Source organism: Diorhabda sublineata, chromosome 11, assembly GCF_026230105.1.
Source record: "Diorhabda sublineata isolate icDioSubl1.1 chromosome 11, icDioSubl1.1, whole genome shotgun sequence".
Taxonomy (NCBI): domain Eukaryota; kingdom Metazoa; phylum Arthropoda; class Insecta; order Coleoptera; family Chrysomelidae; genus Diorhabda; species Diorhabda sublineata.
The window spans coordinates 7,151,356-7,176,034 of NC_079484.1; the positions used below are offsets into that span (position 1 = coordinate 7,151,356).

At 30.3% G+C, this 24,679-nt stretch overlaps 3 protein-coding genes across 4 annotated transcripts in view; 2 read left to right on the plus strand and 1 right to left on the minus strand.

The window, feature by feature from the left end:
- Positions 1-754: 754 nt before the first annotated feature.
- On the plus strand, positions 755-4,552 carry LOC130450523 (prostaglandin E synthase 3). 2 transcript variants are annotated; one of them, XM_056788975.1, is made up of 5 exons: positions 755-879; positions 1,173-1,259; positions 1,751-1,873; positions 3,956-4,152; positions 4,234-4,552. In XM_056788975.1, exons 1-5 carry the CDS (start codon positions 866-868, stop codon positions 4,320-4,322), a joined length of 510 nt encoding a protein of 169 aa, XP_056644953.1. In that variant the 5' UTR covers positions 755-865; the 3' UTR covers positions 4,323-4,552. The 2 variants fall into 2 exon arrangements, with proteins under 2 accessions (XP_056644953.1, XP_056644952.1); XM_056788974.1 differs by lacking the exon at positions 755-879 and having other exon boundaries at positions 1,132-1,259.
- Positions 4,553-5,616: 1,064 nt separating this feature from the next.
- On the minus strand, positions 5,617-13,171 carry LOC130450526 (glycine--tRNA ligase). Its single transcript, XM_056788980.1, has 12 exons — positions 12,795-13,171; positions 12,397-12,740; positions 11,876-12,041; positions 9,828-9,973; positions 9,209-9,306; positions 8,904-9,118; positions 8,681-8,845; positions 7,353-7,606; positions 6,498-6,622; positions 6,219-6,383; positions 5,975-6,162; positions 5,617-5,880 (listed from the first exon to the last, which is right to left on the minus strand). The coding sequence occupies exons 1-12, from the start codon at positions 13,161-13,163 to the stop codon at positions 5,770-5,772; spliced, it is 2,346 nt and encodes a 781-aa protein (XP_056644958.1). The 5' UTR covers positions 13,164-13,171; the 3' UTR covers positions 5,617-5,769.
- A 4,136-nt stretch (positions 13,172-17,307) lies between these two features.
- The window catches only part of LOC130450525 (nostrin), a 77,222-nt gene continuing 69,850 nt past the window's right edge, over positions 17,308-24,679 (plus strand). Inside the window, exon 1 of the mRNA XM_056788979.1 lies at positions 17,308-17,851. Within this exon, the coding sequence (XP_056644957.1) occupies positions 17,825-17,851 (27 nt within the window). The 5' untranslated portion in view covers positions 17,308-17,824. The remainder of the gene's footprint in view (positions 17,852-24,679) is intronic.

Consider the following 24,679-nt stretch of genomic DNA (forward strand, 5'->3'; position numbering starts at 1 on the left):
AATTAATTTTAAAATGTGACTATAATAGAAATCTATAATTTGTGTATCCACAGAAATGGCTATTAAATGTAAGGTACATCAAATAACAAGACACCTTACCAACATGGAATATATGTAATTGCTAAATTTTGTAAGGGAAATTGTGGTTCTTCATACTATTAATGGAATTGATAAAATATATTCTGTCCAAAGTCTTCCAAGTTATTCCTGATTTTTTCAATTATTTCGAATTTTTCTTTGTAACAAGCTAGACCTTCCCATCAATATTAAGATTCACAACATAATAATATATTTTATTATTATGAACCTAGTTAATTTAGAAGAACAATATAGATTACCTGTAAATAGGAATAAAAAAACTCGTGTAAACAAGTTTCAAATCTGTACCTTTATAATCACAAAATAAATATAAATTTCCTTTATCCTTTTAACAACTAAATTATTTTCAAAGCATTTGATATAAATTATTAAAAATTTTCACTACGTAATGTCATATTGACGTATTCTTCTCTACCACCATTATGGTCGTGTTTTAAATATTAACCAGCTAATAAAAAAACATCGCTGCTATGGAGTTAATTTAAAACATGAAATCGAGCGATTTGCTGCTATCCCAGTATACATTGACTTTTAAAACAAATGTGATTTTGAAAGTTCATAGAGATAAATATAAATAACATTTCCCAAAAAATCTTTTGAAAATTTGCTTATTTTCGCGCTAAAATTCAAAAATATCTAGGACTATTTTAGAAAATATTGATCAAGCCTGCACACTTGTCAAGTTATTGAAATCGACAACTTCATTCTATAATCCCCGGTGTTCCAGTGGGTTTTCAATACTCTTTTAAGAAAACACACATAAAAAATGACTGAACAAACGTAAGTATTTAAAACTATATAGTAATGGACTTTCTTTAATTATTTAATTAATTAACGGAAGTATTAATACCTTAAAAATTGGGAATTGAAACCATAAAAACTTTTGTTGCTTAACGGCCATGTTGTTTCAAAGACATAATCGATTCGAGAAAGTTCCATCTTAATGAATGTCTTGAAATAAATTCACAATTCATAAGAAAAAAAATTGCCCCCTAAAAATATTGAGTGATGTTACAGAGTTAAAATGTTTTCTAAAAATGCAGTAACATGAGGTTAACCTCACTTCATTTTAGATTACCACCTCCTGTAATGTGGGCCCAAAGGTCTTCTATCATCTTTTTAACAATAAATTTGGAAGATGTAAAAGATCCAGAAATCAAGTAAGTATAAGAATTTATTAAGGAAAATTTGAATTTTGTAGATCTTTTGAATCGCACTAATAATGTACCAAGTGATTATTAATAACATATTTTAAATCAATTCATTCAAATACAAACAACAAATCTAGGTAGATTTATGATCACAGAAAACTTCTATTATTGAGTGCAGATGATGTTGATGTACAAGAGTCTCCCAACACAAGTATTAATGGCTTTGTGTTCCATTTCAAAATTGCCAAAACAGTTTTGTCTTAATCCAGGATAGAAGATGAATTCTCTTAACAAATTTATATCATTCATATTAATTCACATTGTTAGCTTATCATTTAGAAAATTTTTTGTATTAATTTTAAAATGTGTTATGAGTGGCAGTTAATTAGATGTAAATTAATGTAAATGTAGTTCAGTATGAGTCAAAGTTTAAAATTTTAGCATAAAAAACAATTTTAAATCAAGATGGAAGTAATAAATCATTTTTATCTTTATTTTAGATTTAGCAAAGATTCCGTATACTTCAAAGGAACAGGGGGTGTAGAAAAGAAAAATTATGAAGTCACCATTCCCCTTTATAAAGAAATAGACCCTGAACAGAGTAAGAGCTTCAATAAGGGAAGGTAAGATTATAAGTTTTTTTTTATTAAAGGTAAAAGCAGGCCTATGCTGGGCGACGAAAGGGCGGGGGTGACGAGGGTGGCAGCTATACAGTTAAGCATGGTGTGTCATTTGCTTCACTCAGAAAGAGATAGACATTAGGTTCATTGCTTGCTCTTCATTTCCAGTTTTAGGTGCCTCTTGTTTATGCATAAGAGTTTATGAATATTCAAATAAGAGGACTTGAAAAAGCTTGCATTTGTAGATTACTACTCGTATTTCAGCTTATACCAACATAAGAGTTCTAGAACTAAAATATTAGAACTCAAAACCCAAATTCAAAACTGAGTTTATTTTTTAAAGCTTTCAATGCACGCTGAACATCATTTCTGGATTATCATTTTTCCATAGAAAGAGTGGGGGATGTAAGTAACTATAGACAATGACATTTTACTATTTATTTATGTTTAAAACTTACAAAGACCTCCAAAAAATATCCAAAACATGTTTGGAATTTATCCAAACGAAGTTAGAAGGCACAAAATTTACTATTACCTCTAAAGAAGGTAGTGTTATCGTGCTAACGGTCCAATAGAATTTTTGACTAGAGAAAGCTAGCAAAAGTATCTCATTCTGGAACCATTTACTTCTTATGGCATGTTTTTCATGCAAACTGGACTAATGGTTACATTTTAAAAATATTTTCTGGGTTAAATATCTCATACCAAGTTACACTAGAAGATCTAAACCTTGGATATATAAATATTACAATCTGTGTATTACGATCTCTTAGCTGTATACATCCCCTTAAATTTCTATGTATCACCCAAGAAATTGAATTATTTGGATTTTCATTAAGCAACTACTCTTTCTGAGCAATCAAAACTTTGATAATGAATTTTTATTATTATAAGTGAATAAATGAAAACATGGGGATTTTACTCTTCCTCAACATTTCACAAGAATTTTGCAGCTATTTCCACTGGTAAATTAGCAAAAAAATATGAAATTGAGTTTTCAATGAGTGGCACGATATTCCAAATTTACTTTCAATTTCTTGGGTAATTGGTACCTATGGTATACATAAAGGTGGAAACATTTAAATTAGATGTGGTAAATTAGAAAGGATTGAAACTTTGGAAATATGATAGCCTTAAATCAAGAATGAATTTTGTATTTGCAACATTTTAAACATGAGCTTATAAAAATAACCGCGGCGTTACTTGTTAACGGCTCCCATGCTTTACTAAATAGAATTGTGTCAAATAGTATATCATTATTCCTCGCAGTGCTTTTGTTTTCTGCAAGGACATTGCTCTGCATTCAAAGGAAGCACTAATTGTGGGTTGTATGCAAAGAATACAAAGGCTTGAATGTGGAGATATAGTGGATGCATAGAGTAGCAAGTCTACCTTCCTCTCCAAACCATATGTCAGCAAATTAGTATGTAGTTGCAACAAGATCTATTTGACTGAATTGTCTGTATTGGTGACTATGTGGTCTTGTTGTTATAACTTCTTCTGTCTATACACACTGGCATCTTTGAACTTGACACATTTCATGTTCACAAGTAAATAATATCCCAATAACTAACATTATTTGTACTATTCAGGTTTCATTGTCATAAACAAGCTTGGCCACAAAAGAGTGAATGGAAGAATTTGGTTTTTTAAACATGGTTTATATGAAAATCATATTGTTATCATAGTTTTAAATATGTTTGTGATCCTTAAAAAAATAAGGGTAAAGAAATTACCTTTTGAAAAATCTTTTGTCTACATTTGATCCAAAGTTATTTGATTAAATTTTAAAGTACTACTTTTTGAATTTATTTTTCATTTTATTATAATTGTTTAATTTTTAACTACTCTACTTACCCACTAAAATGTACTCAGAAAGATCAGAGAGCTTTTTGAAAATCTCATTCTTAGAAAAAAATGGTGATATGTTTTGGTAGGCACAGTGTTTTGTCAATTATCAGAATAATCTTCTATTGAGAATTTTAATCTTCTGACTGTTTATTTGAAAATTGATGTCTCAAAATGTAAAATACAGTTTTCTGCTAAACTTGTCAGTTGTATTTTTTGATGTCTCTTTTATTCTAGATGTATTGAAATAATCTTAACAAAAGCAAATACAGATGGACCATATTGGCCTACACTTACATCAGACAAAAAGAAACATCATTGGTTGAAGTGCGACTTTAATAAATGGTATGATGAAGATGAGTCCGGTGATGAAGGTGTAGGTGGGATGGGTAGTGGAGACTTTGAAGAAATGATGAGGAAAATGGGTGGCTTGGGTAAGTTTTAATCAATAATATAATAAATCGATAAAAATATTTGAATAACATATAATAATATTTAATTTTTTTATTTTTCAGGTGATGCAGGTGATAAACCAAATTTTGATGATATGGAAGGTGATGATGGACCAGATTCGGATGATGAACCCATCCCTGACCTCGAATAGTTTGATAAGTTCTATCAATATTTTTTTTATTTGGAATTTTTGTACGTTAAGTTATATTGAAATAACACAGACATGATCCAGTTTCTTTTTCATTACAATATTCGGTTATTTACTTACCAATGAATTTGTAGCATCTGTTTATATGTGTTTTCAAAATAATAGGAGTATAAGTAACTTAGTGTGCATATGTTAAGATTTTTAATGATAATAAAAAAATTATTGAACACAAATTAATTTATTTTACTAAGTGTCGAATACTAACTTGTAGTGTAGGGTACAATGTTCTATAAAAGGAACAGAACAATAATCAAACTTATGATCAAAGTGAAGATAGTGGGGGAGGCCTCTCGTGAATTCCAAATGGGACGAAGTCTCATGCAAGGAGGTGGCCTCTCCTGTACCATCTTCAATATGACACTGAAATAAGTCATCAGAAATATCGAAGTTAATAGAGAAGGAACTCTGCTTGACAGAACAGGGTAATACCTTAATATCTGGCCTGCGCTTATGACATTGATCTACTCAGTCGAAGAGAGCTTGAACTGAAGAAAAGCTTAGAGCAGCTTGAGGAGGAGTCCTGTAGAGCGGGGCTCACCATTAACGAGCCCAAAAAAATATATGGTTATGTCAAGGAACAGAAGAACTTCCCCGGGGACTTTCATAGTAGGTCGGTATAAGTTCGATATACCGTTGTTTAAATACACTAGTGACTGAAAATAATTACAACTCGATGGATATGTGAAATGTGTGAAATTGTGAAAAAGAGCATATTACTACTACACTAATAGAGTCACGTTTACTGAATTTGAGTGAAAGATCTTATGTTGAATAAAGACCATTGTGCGAGCAGAGCGTTTGGCTCTATGTAGATCCCAGCCTGGTAATAGAAGTCAAGAGGGCCCAGACTCAGATGACTAGGCCACTTGAAGTGTATGCCTGAGAAACGGGAGTGCGCGAAGCGCACCGGCAGAAGCCTCAGGACCGTCGACCGTAGATATTAAAAAAATATCTGATTTTACCATTACATGTAAAATATTTTTAGCAATAAAAAAATGTTTTGGTTCATTTCTTTTCCGCCTCTTAAAATTTTAATGGTTATATGTACTATGATGGGATGCCGACGTCTCACGTGGACGACTCTAAATGCAGTTAATTTTCCCTTTTGGATAGGTCTACTAGCATATATAGAAATCAAATAGACAAACATTCCGCAATATACAAATTTCTTCAACTTCTTATTTTTTAGTTATATTGATAGTGCGAAGATTCAAATTTTTCTAAGAGTCAACAGCTATTAATTATTTGAAGTTTATGATTCTGATTGTTGATTCAGGTTTTTGAATAACATAAAAAACAAATATCTTGATACAATTTTATAAAATTTTAATTACAAGCTTGGCTTTTAGGCTTAATGTTATATGTGCATTGTGTACAGAAATGTGTTGTTTCAAACTCCTTTACTCTCTTGTTGTTCAAATTTAGGATATTTATTTTCAATGTCACTCCAAGTTTGTTTACTATAGGACAAGTTATGTACAACTGTTGCAATGTCTTCAAGCTAAAATAAAATGAACAGTTAAATGTTTGTAACAAACTAATATGCAGTATGAGTAAGCATACGTCCAATATTATCTAAAGCAAAACATACTTACTGGTATCCTAACTTGATTCATAGAGTCCCTTTCCCTCAATGTAACACTATTGGGTTCTTTTAAAGAATCAAAATCAATGGTGATACCATACGGAATAGCAATTTCATCAGTTCTAGCATATCTTCGACCAATTGAACCAGAACTATCATCTACTTTGTGGGATACATCTACTTTGGTCAATTCTGTAGCTGTATAATAATTTAATAATGAGAAACTGAAAAATTTTTAAACAAAATTCACTTACATATTCTTTTGATAAATGGAACAAATTCTTGATTTGAACTTAAAGGAAGAACACTGCATTTTAGAGGAGCTACAATTGCTGGTAGAGACAAGTAAGTTCTTTGTTCGTCGTTGTCACGTTTTTTGAAATTATGTTCAAAAATGGCATACATTACTCTACCAATTCCTACAACAAAAAGATTGAAGATTAGGTACAGGTTATGATGGACAGTTCTATTAATAATATTATCAAAGGAAGATAATTTAACAGATAATAATAGTTCGTAGTACAGCTACTCACCAAAAGATGGTTCAATAACACTAGGAATAATTTCTTCGACATGTAAAGTATTTTGATACTTCTTAACACTAACCATATCTCTTGAGAGTGAGAATTTTTTATCTCCACATAATAATTCGTAAGACCTACAAATGAGAAAATAAAAATTATCTAATAAAATTTGCATAATTAATTTTTTATATAAATAATATGGAATATAGAATTAATGATTTTTTTTAATATTAATCACAGATTTAACAAAAAATGTACAAAATCTAAAAAATTATTAAATTCCTATTCTTTTACCATATCATTGTCATGAATACTATTCGTAATTATAGGGTGTAATTCTATTAATAGATTATTTAGTTTTTCATATTGAACTTCAAATATAGCAAAATTATTTTAGAATAAAAAGATGTATATATGGATTTTGGGGTATCGTATACATTGCTACCCAAAGGATCTATTGTGTCCCCCTTTCTTGCTGCGATACTGGGGAACCCAGTGTTTACAGTTGATCCGTTAATCCCACTCCTTTTAAAAAGTCTAGAATGTGGGATGGCCTTAATTGCCAGAAATGTTCGTTTTCTATTGCAAGCGTTCCCAGGTGTAAAAATACGGAAGAGTGGAGAAATCTAAATAATAAAATGACGTTTGTACTAATGTAATTTTAAGACAAAAATATGAATTTGAATATCTCCCATTTTTCATTTAATAGACTAAATCAATTGGGAAAATTTTTGAATTCAGATTTTTGTTTTGTTTATATTAATGTTTGTAAAGAACCAAGCAGGTACCATTCTTTCTCTGGATTAAACATTTAAACAGACCATCCACATCTTCTAAGTATCAAAGTTAAAAAAATACACTCACCCTTGATTGGCTAATTGTTTTTCTAAAATTTCTACTTCATCAATTTTCAAAGCTGCCAAAGCATCAGTTATAATTTTGGCATCTTTTTTAAATGTTTTTCCTAATAATCCTTTATTGGCTTGAGCTTCAATAACATCTACCATTTTTGGTTCTGCTAATTTTTTTTCTGCTGCTAACCTCACGCCAGTAGCATTAGTATGTTGAGTAAGATCATATGCTGAACGATCGGCGCATCCAACACACTCTATCCATCCCTGAAATGCAAATATTTTTTTAATCTTCATGAAATAACCAATCAATTCAAGTTTTCATTATCGAAGCAAATAAAAAACGATATTAAGATGTACTTATAATCATGTTGAAGCAATTTAATATAAAAATATAGTTCAAGGAATATTAAGGCACATGAAATGTGATGTTAAAGACCAAAGAAGAGGTGGAAAAACTTTTGGGAATAATATGTTTCCAACTTAATCCAATAAAATCTAGAATTTTGCAGCATAAAATCCATTTTCATATATATTGACAATCTTACAATCGAATCAACATATATCACATAGTGGTGTGTGGTTTACAGTTATGTACTATATACAAATTTTGCTTCTCTCCACATAGTGCCTTTTTTCTCAATTATAGTACCAAGTACTTTGTCCCATGTCGCTTTAGGTCTTCCTCTTTTTTGTTTTTGTCTAATTTTGCTTCCTATAATTTCTTCACTAGTCTTGGATTTTCCATTATTTGTAAATGACCACATCAACTTAACTGTCTTTGCTCAATGAATACTACGAATGACATGATTTCTAGATTTTGTCTTATTTGTTAATATATCCTTTTTTGGATATAGTAGTTTTTACTTCCCAGTCTTTTGGTGTCTTTACCATATTCCAAATTATGTTGCAAATTTTCATGAATAATTATATACTTTTCTCTCCACTAACTTCAAACATTTAAAGTTTTATTTTGTCACATCCTGCAGCTCTTCCATAGCCTTTTGATCTCTTCCTTAACTTCTTTCTTTTTTATTATTTCTTCATTTTTATCCTGCTCCTCTTTTTTACTCATGCTATTAATTTCTTCATTTAGTTCATTATTATCTTCGGTTCCCTACTGGAAATCGAGCAAAGTGGATATTTTTAAAAGTTAATAAAGCAATATTGAGTGAGTATATCCTCATTCTAAAAGTTTTCAACCAAAAGCCTTGTACCAATTGAAAATAGAAGATGATATCAGCAACAATTAGACAATATATATGCTTTATTTTTAATCAGGAATCAGCAATCAGTGACTAATTATTTATATTAATATTAGAGTTTGTGAAAAAAACTTACATAACTCGTAAGGCATTCTGCATCCCAACAATCACATGCATAGTGGGCCATTTCGTTTGCCATGTGTTGTCTGAAACGTAGCTTAACTGGATCCACTCCACATTTTATAAGGAACTGTTGAATTCTAGCCATAAAGTATCCCAAAGTTTCGTTTGCTACTAATCCCTAAAACACCATCACTGTTTTCAATGATAAAGACCAAACATTTACTGTATTTACTTACTGATTCTACAGCAAATCCAATGGTTGTCTTTTCTGCGGGTTTTCCATCCATTTGGTTACATGCTGAATATAATAAAAGTTCTGTATTTCTAACGTTTGCAAATTTGCAATGACTTTTATCATTAGGGTCACAGAAATGTTCAATTTCAGCCATTGTAAATTCTCGTACTCTTATTAGTCCAGATCTGGGAGATATTTCATTTCTAAATGCGTTACCTAAAATATAATTACTTTTTTTAATGCAACAATGAATATTGAGTATGGAGTATGGAATAATTTAAATATGTTAATATTGTGATACTGTACCTATCTGAGCAGCAGCAAATGGCAGTTTTCCTTGATTAAATTCCAGAAGGCGTTTAAAATTCACGAAAATACCTTGGGCAGTTTCCGGTCTCAAAAAACTATGAAACACAGTTAAACAACATAAATTCAATAAAATAAATTATTAGTAAAAAATTATTTTATGCGTATATAATAAATCCTTCCACTAGCAGGCAAGCTAACTTAGCATTGAAATAGTTTTCTGTCTATGTGAGATTGAAATATGTGAAATCAAATAGCAGTAACTTTAGTTCTCTCAATTCAAATCCTGCGTTTCTTATTATACTATACTTAATTTTCTAATAACATTTATTTTAACATAAAAGTTGCTATAAGTCTGTTATATAAAAAATTTCAAACTGGGCTGTGTGGGTACCACAGTGATTGGTTAAAGGACCATATGTTTAAAATGCATGTCAGAAAATAAGTTTATGACTATAATTATCACTATTACAATTTTCAGTTGCTATAATTAAAATTTGCTAGTTTTTAGCATAATTGGATTGATAATTTGAAAATTAGCTGTACTAGGACCTCAATTTATTTAAATATTTTTAGGGTCTCTCAATATTTGGGAATCTACAATTCTAAAATAAATTACCCTTTAATTATTCCAGACGGTCCTATTTGAGTTCCAAACATCAAATTAAATTCAATAGGTTCTGTTAGAGGATTTCCTGTTAGTGGACTCTTCATATTGAATTTTTTCATTACTTCAGACATTTCATTTTTATTCATTCCATCTAACTGAAAAAAAAATATAAATACCAATGACTACTTGAGCTACTATGAACTGAAACCAATAAACAGATTAGCAGGTGAAGACACATGGTTTCCCTTTGAAAACAGTTGTTCGGTTAATGACAATTTTTGGCAATCTGAACTAGCCCCGATTTAAATTAGTTCGGATTAGCGGGGTTCTAGTGTAGTTTGTATATCAACGTATCACTGTTGAAGTGAAAATAATCCAATTGTTTTCCTACTTAATTTTTAGGTCTTTGTATATACTTATTATATCAGAATATATGGTTGTATTTCAATTTTCATTGACATTGACTTTATGTAAGATAGTTTCATTTTTCGTAATATTTCTTAAACACTAGGATGATGGTTTAACTTATACAAAAGTGTATGGAAAAAACAGACTGTGTTTGAGTGTGAATAAAATAATAGTTGTTTGATAAATTAAAACTATCAACAATTCCACCCACCTTGGAATTCTGGAAACTTATTTGGTTTATGATGTTAATGTTTTAAATTGAATCTTCATATTGCCAGTTAGCTTTCAAGTATGTATATTTCAAAATATAGTTATAGCGTGTCTCTCATTAGCACTTTTTAAGTGTTGTATATTTAAGGTAAGTGAGATATATTCTGTTTTTTTTTTCAATAACACAGAAAAATGGATTGATGTTTTGCCATGTGTTCTCTCTTGTCTGTCTATCGTGATATAATCCTCCTTCATCCTCGAATCTCTTTCTACCTCTGTGGCTGAATTTTTCTTAAAAATACTCCTTCCATGTCTCTTATATGTCTTACATGTTTACTTTTATATTATTTCTTTTACCTCTAATTCTCATTATTTCCTTTCTTTTTCCCATTGCTCTTATTTTGTACCAAAAGCTTCTGTTGTCTTTATCTTCTCCATGTTTTCTTTTATGTTTTATTAATTTCTTTCTTAACTCTGTTTCTTATGGTTTTGTATGCATACATATTTTCTTCGCTTTTATTTTTAATATAATTCTTCCCTGTCGCTTTTTTTTATTGAACCATTTTCCTTATTTCTTCTGTCCACCTTCTAGTTTTGTGGTCCTTTCTCCATACATTATTTTTTTTAATAACTGCCGTGCTTCTATTTCCTTCTATTTTTTTTTGTTTCCAACTTACAACAAAAGAAATTCTCTCATATCCCCTGTTCTCTTTCCTCCTTCTATCTCCAGAACTGTTTTCATCAGTCTGTGGTTCGTGCTTATTTCTGTTTCTTATATTGTTACTACCTCCCCAATTATCCTTTCTTTCATGTTCTTTGTGTATGTTATATAATTTATTATCGTTTCTGCTTCTCTTCCTTTAACTATGAATGTGTATTTATCTTGTAGTTTTTCTCTCCATATGAGTTTCCAATTATTAATTCATTGCTAATACAAAATTCTATCATTTTTCTCCCATTCCTGTTTATTATTTCTTCTCCTTTTCTTCCCATGCAACTTTGATCTTATTTTCCTCATTTCTTATTCGGGCATTCCAATCTTCCATTATAAGTGTTCTTTCATTTTGTTTAACAGAAAAATGGATTATTGTATTGCCAATAGCTCGATGCAGACTAGATTGAACAATATTATTAAGAATTGAATACTAGGCGTTGAAATCAATTTCAAATTTAATTTTGATAGTGAAATTCATAATTCACAGATGGTATTTTCATTCTAAGATCCCATAATGGTAATGTTGAAAAAATATTATTCAGGACCCAAATTATTAGATTAATCGAACAAATTTCTGTTTATAAAAGTGGTAATATTTAGTTTCCAAGTTTATTAACTTATTATTCGAATGTGAAAATTTGAAGAATTTTGTTCCAAAATTTTTAATAATTGGATTTTGTAAGTTTTCCAGTTAAGATGTATCACTGTGTTTTGTTTTACTCACCTTTATTACTATGTCTTGACATTCTTCTTTAATTTCCAAGGAGGTATTTTTATCAGCGGCTATTTTTTCCAAATGAGCTTTAATTAAATGATCCAACCTAAAGCATTCCCCTGTCTGAGTATCTTTAACCATAAGATCTGCAAATCTATCAACATGCCCAGATGCCCTAAAAGAATAATTATAAAAAAATAATGCCACTCAAAGCCTAATAAGAAAAGTGATAAAACTAAATTGATGTAAGAAGATAATGTATAAAAGGAGAATGAAAACTAAAATCCCAATACTCTGACATTCAAACACAAATACTAGTGAAGAAGATTTAGGTAAAATTGTTCTAGTAGTTTCGCAATATATCGCAATATATATATATATATATATATATATATATATATATATATATATATATATATATATATATATATATATATATATATATATATATATATATTTAAAATATTGTAGTACATGTAACCTAGACTTCTATATCCTATACTATCAAGATTAGAAATAAAGTAACTTACTTTAAGACAGCTTCTGGAGTTAAAATAGAACAATCTACTTCCAACATTTGTTCTTCCAAAACAAAGAAGTGCCTCCAGGTTTGTAATAAATTCGTTTTAAAAGCACATCCCATAGGTCCAAAATCAAACTGTCCTGTGATACCTCCATAAATTGCAAAGCTCTGATCAAAGAAAAACCTTCTTTTGAGAAGATCTTCCATTTTTGATCTATCGAAAGTTTGATTAGGAGCTAAACTCAATTCTTTGTCTTCTAAAACTTTTTTTCTTGCTTTTAACTCTGCTACGGCTTTCTTAACATCAAGATCTGCTGCACCATCCGCTTTTAACTTCCTTACTAAGTCACCCTACAAAAGTTTAATGAATCAATTATGGAAAACTTAACCTATATATCTTCATACTTGTTCTTTAACACTGGCTCTTAGAGGAGCTAATATTTCTTCCATTTTAGGATCAGCCATTGTATCGAAGTATGTGTTAAGTTTAATATTTCTATGCTTTTTATTTTTCCCCCACTGGTGTGATGAAGGGCTGATGTAAAATGTTCTTGTTACAAAATTTTGGTATTTCTTCCCAATACAATGCTTTAAAATATCACTGAAACTACTTGTTGCTACGCGATTTAATGTCAAATATAGTTTCATATGGTTTAACTTGTATGTAATAGTATTTTGCCACGACTTGTAGAAAGTAATGAATATCTGTCGGCAAAATAAAGTGAAAGGACCATGAGATACAGATATATAGGCAACTACAATGTTAGTTGACATTTAGAAATGACAATTTGTAACACGGAAGCGCGGGAATTTTGAAGGTATATACTTCTTCATTCCAATAGCCGGAATAATATATTAGTTTCTTTTGATGATATTCGATATTTTGGTTATTAATAAAGAAGTGATAAAAGTATAACATATTTGAAAAATGTTATTGATTTAAAACTACAATAAATTCAATATTTATTCAATCTAATAATATGGTAAGCTGAGGGTCAAACATTACATATATAAAACACGATATATACTTTTTTATTGTGTATGTTTAACAAAGACTAAGAAAAAAATTCTGACTTGTGTAATACCACATTAAATGTCGATCATTTATAATAAATGAACATCATAAATAAAATATTGTTTATTTGCTACAATGGATCAAATTTGAAATAACCTATGTATTGTGTGGAGCCCTGGGTAGACTGTATAATTTTGGTATCATTAAAGAATAGTTCAAATTAGTTAAACTAATTTTATGCGATCTTTTGAATAAAAAAAAACATCATCAAAACGCTTGAAAAGCAATAATAATAATTTGAATTTCAAATTTTGTATCACCTTCTCTTGATAATATTACAAAACCAATTGTGCAAAGTTTGATGAGATCTCATCATATGTTTAATATTTTTTGCATTGAAAATAGTTTTTAGGAAAAGTATTATATGATATTCTAATCCCCATCTTTTTCAATGTGAAAACTTGAACAAATTATGTATTATTATGTGTTCACTGGAGTTTATTTTTGTAACTAACTTATGCATACGTTTTTGAGCCGCATTTTATTTCTGTTATTTGTAATTATGTCGAGTTATATTCTCATTTTCCTAAGCAGCATATTATTTTTAAACGATTGGAGCTATTTTCTAATATTTTTAATATTTCAAGTAATGACCTAAAATTATTCGTTGGTGTTTTTTCGATTTCATTTTTACTCATTCTCGTTGGACTTTCTCTCTGAATCTTCTGCATAGAAATGGTTTGTTTATCTAATAGAATACCAAATTTTTTAATATATTTTATATGAACTATTGATTCGTAATTTACTGTTTCCTACTTTGAATACGAATCTATTGCATTTGGTTGAATAGAAAAAGTTCCCAAATGATTTTAATAATTAATACAAGTGTCTATATTACGAATATATTCATGAAAGTTCTCAATGTGTTCGTATTTTCATGATTTTTGCATATTTTATATTTTGAACAATTATCGGCTTGTTAAAAATTTACTTTTCTCAGTTATGATTAGGTTTATGCGCAACTTTTTCGCGCATACAAACATCACATGATCCCCATTATCAGACCGCTCAGATCTCAGTTATTTGACAATATTGATAAAAGTACTTATACGTGAATCTGGATAATAAGTTGTCATGGATTAATATTTTTTCTCAATTACTGAATGTCCATTCTAATATATTTGTATTGTCTTCTAAATGAGTTCGTCACTAAGAAAGTGTAAATATTTCAGTGATTTTATTTTTATATTTGAGGTAGAGAAATATCACAGACTTTGTTAAAGAGACTTATGTTGAATATTTCGGTTTCAAAATGGAAAATTAGGTAAGCCGTGGGTTCTTAATAAAGTTTGTAAGTCCCGTATTGATTCTTTACGGTTATGGAAAAAAGGAGAACTTACTGGATTAGACTTTGGTATTCCTATGATCTGAATGGAGCCTACGACTCATTCAAATGATTGTTATTTTTGCGTAGTAGATGTTGAAGGTTTTATTCCAAATTAAATGTGGAGATACCCAGACTTACAGTTTACGAAATGTCTGGTTTTACACAGTGAAGTCTCCAGAAACAATGATGTTACCAAATTCATAAAAATCGGTACCGTCTACAAGTGGAAGTAGGGTGAAAGATTTACGCCAAAATGATTTTTTCAAAATGAACTCATGATTTAATACGTGATATGAATTTTTATCAAAAAATTTATTGCCACCAACAGTAACAATTACAGCATACAGAACGCGAAGTTATTAGAATTTTTTAGTGAAAATGAAGGATTCTACCTGCTTCTAGACATGGGTTTAAAAATATTTGCATCAGTTCCAATTGCCCATTCAACAAAACTCAAAGAAGAATATGAAAATGTAAAATTAGTTTTATAGAAAGTTGAGACAGTAGTAGCTCCATTGGGAACAAAATGTTTGATCTGTAAGAAAGTATTTAACTGCCGGTAAAGCCAAAATAATGAGGAGGTCGCTGGTGATCAGAGACAAAATCACACTTACACCATTACATAAGGAAGGAGTTTGTTTTAATTACATTTGCAGAATATTTCCGAAGCTTGACATGGAAAAATTGAAAGGTGGAATATTTGATGGCCCTCAAATACGGCAATTGATGAAATACTCAGATTTTATCAAAGTTATGACTGTTTCGGAAAGTGAAGCTTGTAAATTTTTGTGTTGATTGTCCAATGAAGAAATTGTGCACAGACTTTAGGATCAAATATGAGTAAGAAGTTATATCTCTACATAATTTAGAAACAGGGAGACCGGTTCCACCAAGATCAAAAAGTGATTGAGGATTATCACATGATTAATGCTGGTCCTTGAAATGAGATTGTCCCCTGAAAAAATATAAAAGGAAAGCCCATAAAAACATTTTATGGAAATATAAAACGTATTTTCTCGAAACATCACTGACATTATAAATAGATCTGTTATTTTGTTTTTGTTTTTTTTTTGATTTTTGTGATGTAAAATGAAAATAAAGATTTTAAAAAAATCAGAGCAAATGTTACATTGATAGTTTCATGAATCGTATGTAGAAACAGATCCAAATTCATTTTCATATCTAGGGTAACAAAACCACTGTAGACCAGTGTAACTAATTGAATATTTCTATTTTTTCAATTTCTTATTTCTTTGACCTTTCCATATGTTTATGTTTCTAAATGTTCTTGATTTTTGGTCTCTTTTGTTTGAAAATTAGTTTTTTTAATACTTTTTAAAAATATGGATAAAAAGTGACTTAAAGAAAAGTCGAAACGTCAATTTTTATCTATCTTTTAAAAATTATTAAAAAAACTAATTTTCAAACAGACGAGACAAAAAATCAAGGACATTTAGAAACATGGATATTTCTATTTTTTGACCATTTCCGTTAATATTTCAATGAAAAATTTGTTTTAATATTACACTGCTAAAAATTTCTTTGGTAATTTTACAAATGTGTAGGAAGTTTTAACGCACAACAATTTAGTAAATTTACTAAACAAAATAATGAAATTTTCTAAAGGGTACTAGAAAATTTGATTATCAATTTTACTACATAATTTTGTAACTTCAATCAAAGATTTATCACAAGGATACAGAGTAAACTTACTATACAGTGTCGCAAAACTATCACACAATTAACTTGAATTCGGTTTGAAAAACAAAATATTTTTATTTACTATACAACAAACTATCTGTTTCTGACAAGGTATTATGATATAGTTGTGATTTATTCCAAGTTTTGTTTTTACATAAAAACTCCGTCTTCTAAATCTAAATTTATTTGAAAATTAAATGCTTAAGTGCTTCTAACTCAAGCATAAATGCAAATGGCGTAACTAGCGCCATCTGTCAAATATTTCCAGCACAATTTTTCTTTGTAATTCTACAATAAAACAGCAAATAGCAAATCAAAGTCTAGAAATTTTCTTTAATCTTTAAACATTGCTATTGAAAAATAATAGTATAGTTACTTTTCAAGTAAAATTTATATGAAAAAATCGTAAAATTACACCTAGTCTCAGTAAATTTTCTCAATTGTCTAAGAAAATCACACAAACTGATTAGTAATTTTAGCCATCATGTCTTTCGCAAAACAATGGTAATTTTACAATAAAATTTTACAGTGTAGATATAATTTGATGAAAATTGTATTTTGATGTTATGGTAAAATTTTAATATTTCTGTTTGATTCTCATCAAGATATTTTTCACCCAAACTTTTCATTTTTAATAATAATAATTGCTGCTTGAAATTGAAAAGAATCAATTAAAAATGGTTTCACATTATCTCACATTTTTTTAATTTCAGTATACTCCCTGTATAATATCGAAATAATTACAGTAGTTATAGCAGAAATCGAAACCAAAAAGACTGTTCTAGAGTTATGATTTAGTAACGGATGCCCTCGTCAGGATTCTACAATTCCGTTGTCTGTAGTGAGGGGCCCACCACGTGCTGGTGCACCTCCTCGACGAGTTTTAGAAAGTGCTTCAAGTTTCGGTCAACATGGAAATAATATAGTGTAGTAAGTTAAGATCTCTCGGCCTCGCTCTGTTCCGATAAAAAATATTGCGCACAGATTTACTTTTTTCGCCGTGAAAATGCAGTCAGATGCAACGTTGAAATGATCAATGTCAGTTATTTGTTTATTAATTAGAATTTTACTAATAATTGTTGTTGAGAAAACCGTACACAGCTATAAAATTACAAATAACATATTACTGGCTAGTGTTGTATGCTCTGATAATCTTTTCGTGAGTTGAGTTTATTGTTTTGCTAAATATTTTAGCGTTATTTTCTTTACGTAGACCGTGGAAAACAGCAAAAATAATCAGACGTGTTATTGGGTGTGTTTTTTAGTGTTGCGTTATGGTGAAGTGTGAAGTTTTTGGATGTTACTGCAAAAACTGATCAACAAATAGAGAAGATGTCGATATTTAAAGACAACCTTTGGGTAAGATGATTTTCCGATTTAAATTTACTATTTTTAATATACTAATTTCAATATATTATCTACAACTCGCGTTATCAACACGTAAATAACTGTTACATTTAGTTTTATTTGTGGACCATGACTGTTTTTTAGTTATTCGAGATCATACGCTTACAATATTCCTAGAAATTCGTTTACTGGCTAAAAAATACAGAACTTTTTCATATTAACAGGGTTTTAAATCAACAATCCCCAAAACAACTTGCATTAACGATGATCCTAGCCTGGTGCTAGCCTTGGCTGCAAATTTAGAAGTAAACTGAAACTACTTGTCTCTATAAATATGTTTGTACCAGGTTAATACATGTAAATGAAGGTAACTAAAATATATTTACATGGTGTTTTAAAAAATTGAATTAGTTTATTAACAACAAAGCTAAAAATACGGATTTGAATTAATTGCTTCAAGCTGCTGTTGTATGCAGTATTTCTTGAAGACTTCCTTTGGAATGGCTACCATCTGCTCTGTCGTCGTCTTCAAGAATGGCGTCAAAACTTTCCAAAGAACTTAAAATTATTAAAACATTGTTTATATCATAAAAACAGTCGATTATTCTGTAATTAACTGTGTTTAAATGTCATGAATTAATTTACATTGTCATTAGTGAAAGGTATTAATTGTAATTAGTTACTTTTAAAATGTATGTTTACTGAACAGGAAAGAACACAAAAGAACTTATAGATCATTTATTTAATGATGCGTATCCAAAGAGTTACCAAAGTACCAAAATTACAGGTTAGACGCTTGTGAAACTTTTTGAAGAAGTAAGTTTAAATATAAATCGTCAAAAAAAATGACCGATCAAATACCTGTGGAGAGCACAGAGAAGGAAAACAATTCTTGTATATGATTAAATGCCGGAATCTGTTAAATAAGAGTGACGCCACATTAGAATCAGGGTAAATTTCTTTTAAGTTATATCTCCAATATTATTTTGTACAACGCAAATTGTTGGAATGATATTAAGCTTTTCAACTTTGGATCTACAATTACTACTTTCATGCCATACCCTTTGTCTACACCAGCGCCATTCTGGAAGGTTTTGGAACTGTTATTTATCCTATACAGCTGGACACTTTTTCAGGCCATTCCGACAATGATCTAATTTTCGTTTTAAATAACGAGCGTCGCGTTACCAAATTCCTAATATATATAATTTCAATTTTTCGAAAATTACATATCCGAATATTAATAATGTAACAAAAATTAGGGTTAACCTCTCTCAATTGAACCAACCCAGATAACAGTCGAAATTCACCGACTTAGAGAACATAGAAAGAAATATATTAGAAATTATGTATAAGATTCAAGGGACAAGAAATATAATGAACTGGTTAAATCAGTAACACAGTGTTTTTTTAATGTCTATCAAATCTAAGTAAAAAAACATAAACATAAACATACTCTCATCGAATGACATGAAATATTCTTTCACGAAAACAAAAATAAACCAGAAACTCTAATAAACTCAGTGCCCGGTACACATACGGCACGCACGATTTTTCTCGCACAATGTGACGTCATGTTGGAATCAAAATGTGAATTATAACGTATGCTGTATATTTGTTATAAAGTTTTAATAAATATAAGTGAAGCTAGTACAATAATTAATTGAATATGTAACGATCGACACGTGTGTCAAAATTTACTTTTCTGACGATTTTCCAAAAATTCAGAAAAAATTGTTATGATTAAAAAGTTGGCGGTTCATAATCAAGACTTTTACTAATCAATAACTTTCCAACAAATTTCCATCATTGTTATTTTTTTTAGTGTTCAGATGTTCAAAAGTGTTCAGAACTCAGTGATTTTTGAACAAGCACAAAAAATGGCAAAAGCCTACAATAATTCTAAATGGTTCATTTTAAAAAATCAAAAAATATCCTTGATTTTTAAAGTTTTTGGTGTTTAGATATTCGCAGTATTTTTTTTTTCTTTTTTAATCAACATTTAGAGGTTTTTGAAGAACAATAAAAAAAAATGGCAAAAAACTTAATAATTCCAAATCGTTTATTCAAAATTTCATTTTTTTGTCGAATTCAAGACACCAATATAAAAAACATAAACATCTACTGATAAAAAACAGCTACACACTTCAAAAGAAAAAAAAATCATGTGACATGAGAAGTGACGTCATAAAAGTATTACCCAATCATACCAAAGATATTTTTCCGAAGAAAGCTGCAAACATAGCTAAAATATGTTGAGGAATTTTGAACGTCTTTTTCTCGAAATCCGGTTTTCTCATATTGGGCATAGAGTTAATATTAAAGATATGTAAGTCGAATTTCCTATTGGAAGAGAGAGAAAGAACATGGTTTTCCACTCTCTATCTCTCCCTCTATTCGCTATTACTTGTTATTCACCCCAGAATAGACAAAAAAGAGATAAAATCCCGATGTTTTTCCTCTCTCTATCAGCAGTTCAGGCCCAGGCTCTCCAGACTGTTTCAAATAAATGGACAATAAATTCTTGAAAGTTAGTTGAATACTGTGACCGTAATAAAAGAAATCAAATCCTCAATTTCCCTTATGAGTGAAACTAGAGAAGATATGAAAACGAAAAGGTTTAAAAGCAAATCTCAGGGTTACCATTAAACTTTCACGAGCTGGTATGTCTTTTCTCAATCTTCTTCTTCTTTCAGTGCCGTCTTCTACTGAAGTTTGGTGATCATCATTTGATAGACTTCTCTATTTTGCGCCCCACGAATTATATTTGAAGCTTCTGGTATTTGGAACCATTCGCGTAGGGTTTACAGCCAGGATTTTTTCTTTTTACCTAATCTTATCTGCCATCTTGCCTTCGACGATAAGCTGTAGCAAACCCTATTTTTCATTCCGAAATATTTGGTCTAGGTAGGACGCTTTTTCTTTTCTTAATAGTCGCAAGCAAATCTTTAGTCATTCTTCTCGTTACCTCCGTATTGGTTAATCTATCAGTCCAAGGTATTCTCGAAATGCGTCTCTACAGCTACATCTCACAAACTTCTAGTTTTTGCATTGTTGCTACTTTTAGTGTCCACCCTTCCATGCCAAAAAGCAGCGTGGAGACTACGTAACATTTCTTGGCTCGCCATAGGGTACCAATCCTCAAGTTGCGGTTGCTCAAGAGTTTTCTCATTTTTATGAATGTGGATCTTGCCATTTAAATTCTAATCTTAATCTCCGAATCAGGGTTTGAGTATTTGAAGCGGTGTGTACTCTCTCAATGGGTTCCGTTTCTATATACAGATCTAAATTTTGTATTTTTCTCTTACTAATCACCATAAATTTGGTTTTATTTCTGTTGATCTCAAGACCAGCTTTGTAGCTTATTGTAGTTACTCTATTGAGAATCATCTGTAGATCTTCGACGTTATCTAAGACAGTATCATCCGCATAGCGGAGATTGTTGATTGGTACACAGTTTATTTTGATGCCCCCATCACATTCTTCCAGTGCCTCTGAGTACAAGTTGAACAGCAACGGCGATAAAATGCAACCCTTAGCAATGCTTATGTCCTAACTTTTCATGTCTCCATATTGGATATGTTCTGTTTGATTCTCAATACTGAATCCTTTTGAAAATAGTTGGCCCAACGCATTGTTCAATATACTTCATAACTTGGTAAGTCGACAAAAACTCTAAATTATTGAGAATCTTCAATTTCAAGTTTCCGAATCAGAGTAAATCCATTGTTTGACCCAGCAGGATTTTTTATTTTCGTTTTAAAATAATATTAACCAGCTGTACGTCTTCATTTTGACAATATTTTACGTTTTCTAAGTCTATTTTCTCTCAAACGGACAGCTCTCCATATTTCACAAGCGCAAGGCTCTCAAATGGACTCGCTCTCTCTATATTTAATTTAATTTAATATCTGGGTCCCTTTTTCGACGACCGTCACATAGGATCACGACCACAAAATGGTAATTACAATTCGAAAAGTGGTTATGCAGACCCCTAATACATCTCCCGATTTATTGCCTTTAAATTACTGTTTGTAGGGATATTTGTTCCTGTTCATTATTTTTGTACAAAATAATTTTTTCCAATAACTGCCGATTGAATAAATAAATATGTTTTTGACTTGATTTTCACTCAATTCGCAGGTGATTATATCATTGTATGGAGGTCAGCGAAGGTCATTTCGATAATTTAATTCGTTAATTTGGTGAAATTTTGTTTTATTATTGACGAATAAATTAGTTAAATTCAAAATTTCCTTTAAGCTATTATATATAATAGAAATATTATAATTTTATTTAAAAAAATTGGGGGGGGGGCTGTGCAAGGCTACAAGAACTATAAATTTGTAATGAAAATCCGTCCCACTTTCACCAAAATTTGATTTGGCTCTTTACATTTTGAAGAAAATATTTGTTTCTGATTTTCTATGCAACATCATGTATTTCAATAATAATTTTTTCTCAGTGTAATTTTTGTTTTCTTAATAATATGCAACTACCGTCTTTTTTTTAGTTTCTAATACCCAGAAATTCAATTTGTACATTTATTCCAACTATATTTCATTCAGCAAACCTCCTGTATAATAAATAAATTAGTTGAAACTATATTTATTCAAAATTATATAATAGATTGAAAAAATGTAATGTTATGTAGAAAGAAAAATTTTCTTACATCGATTTGTCACTCCACCACGGGCTATCTCATTATTTATTGAAACAACTTACACGAGGTATTAAAACGCGATCAAACAGTTCTAAATAATCTACATACTGTCGAACATCGTGTTACTTACATAAGAAAACAATTGAAATATAGAAAAATTAGTTGCTAAGTCTATAACTTAAAATAAAAACAAAACTATAGTAAATGTTTAAAGTGAGCTACTAACACTTTTACATCCCTCCGTAGTCTACGGAGGATATTTCTTTGAATTTAGAAGAGCTTTTCAATATTCTGCCTTTTAGCGTCGCAATGGAAGTTTATTCTTTCGATCATTTCATATCGGGCTTTTAAGATATCCCCAAAAAATGAATCCATTTTATTTAACTCAAGGGAACGTCGTGGCTTTGCAAATGGATCTCCCCGACCAACCCAACTATTAGGAAAAATGTTATCAAGATATTTTTTTTAGGAAGTTATGTATGAACCTCATGTCTCTGCGAATGTTTAGAGGAATACCACAGAACATGGGCGAGAAATCATTTTGGAGAAATTCAAAGTATTCCTGCCCACACAATAACACAAAATATTTTCCTTTTGTCTATAATATGATCTTCGATAGTATGTAGTACAAATGTTTATTTATTTATTAATTAGTTCCCCAAGAAAAGTTTGATTGTGTTGCTGTCTTTAGATTGTCCCTGTAAAAGTTACGGATTGTTAACAATTGGGCATGAGCCGCCCCTGGCCTTCAGATAGTAGTGTAGAATTATTTATTCCGTCACACATACTACATAGACATACGTAATAATCCATTAAAAATTCATTATGTTATAATGTATAATTTAGAAAATGTACTTAAATGAAAGTTCTCATTTCGCTTCAAAAGTCCATAAAATTTTTTTTAGACGACGTTATCTGAAAGTTGTTCCTTCTGTATTCATTTACATACCGAAAGTTGCGTTTTGAGTGTTCCATGTAGTGAAAGTGACTGTTCCGTACTGCAAAACACTTTCGGAACATTCTGGAGTAGACAAAGTTAACTTCAGCCGTTTCATTGTTGACAGTTGACACTTTCACTTCGATGATTTTGGATAACCTTAAATTTTTAATTTTCTGAAATTATTTGTTTTATCCAAAGTTTAGTCTAAATTAATGAATAACAATGAATGATGATGAAAAAGAAAACATCAGCGATTAAGATACTCGAATCCACGCCACCTGATCCCACCGAAGTAATAAATGCGGTCGTTCTTAATTCGTTGCCGGATAAATTTCGTGCAAAGTACGAAAAACAGTACGAGTACAAGACAAGACAAGACAAGACAAGAAAGACAAGACAAGACAAGACAAGACAAGACAAGACAAGACAAGACAAGACAAGACAAGACAAGACAAGACAAGACAAGACAAGACAAGACAAGACAAGACAAGACAAGACAAGACAAGACAAGACAAGACAAGACAAGACAAGACAAGACAAGACAAGACAAGACAAGACAAGACAAGACAAGACAAGACAAGACAAGACAAGACAAGACAAGACAAGACAAGACAAGACAAGACAAGACAAGACAAGACAAGACAAGACAAGACAAGACAAGACAAGACAAGACAAGACAAGACAAGACAAGACAAGACAAGACAAGACAAGACAAGACAAGACAAGACAAGACAAGACAAGACAAGACAAGACAAGACAAGACAAGACAAGACAAGACAAGACAAGACAAGACAAGACAAGACAAGACAAGACAAGACAAGACAAGACAAGACAAGACAAGACAAGACAAGACAAGACAAGACAAGACAAGACAAGACAAGACAAGACAAGACAAGATATTTTTTTTAAAAAGGGCATTGTTGTACCATAAACACAATCAAATCCATCATTTTGAATATCCATTTCATAATAAATGTCACGTTATTTTATAGTTGCAAATAATACAAAACTCGGTTACTATAGAAACCAATTGACAACTATCTTAGACTAATTATTTTTTTCATTAAAGATAGGCCGGAACGTAAATAAAAATGATTCCGGTAAAAGCTTTTACCGGACTATTACAATAATTTTCTGGCTCGGTCCGACTAAAAGAGATTTTCTGACCTAAAAATAAACCGGAAAGTACTAATTTCTAGCCCGTTTTAAAAAAATAACTATTGTGTCACATTATTTT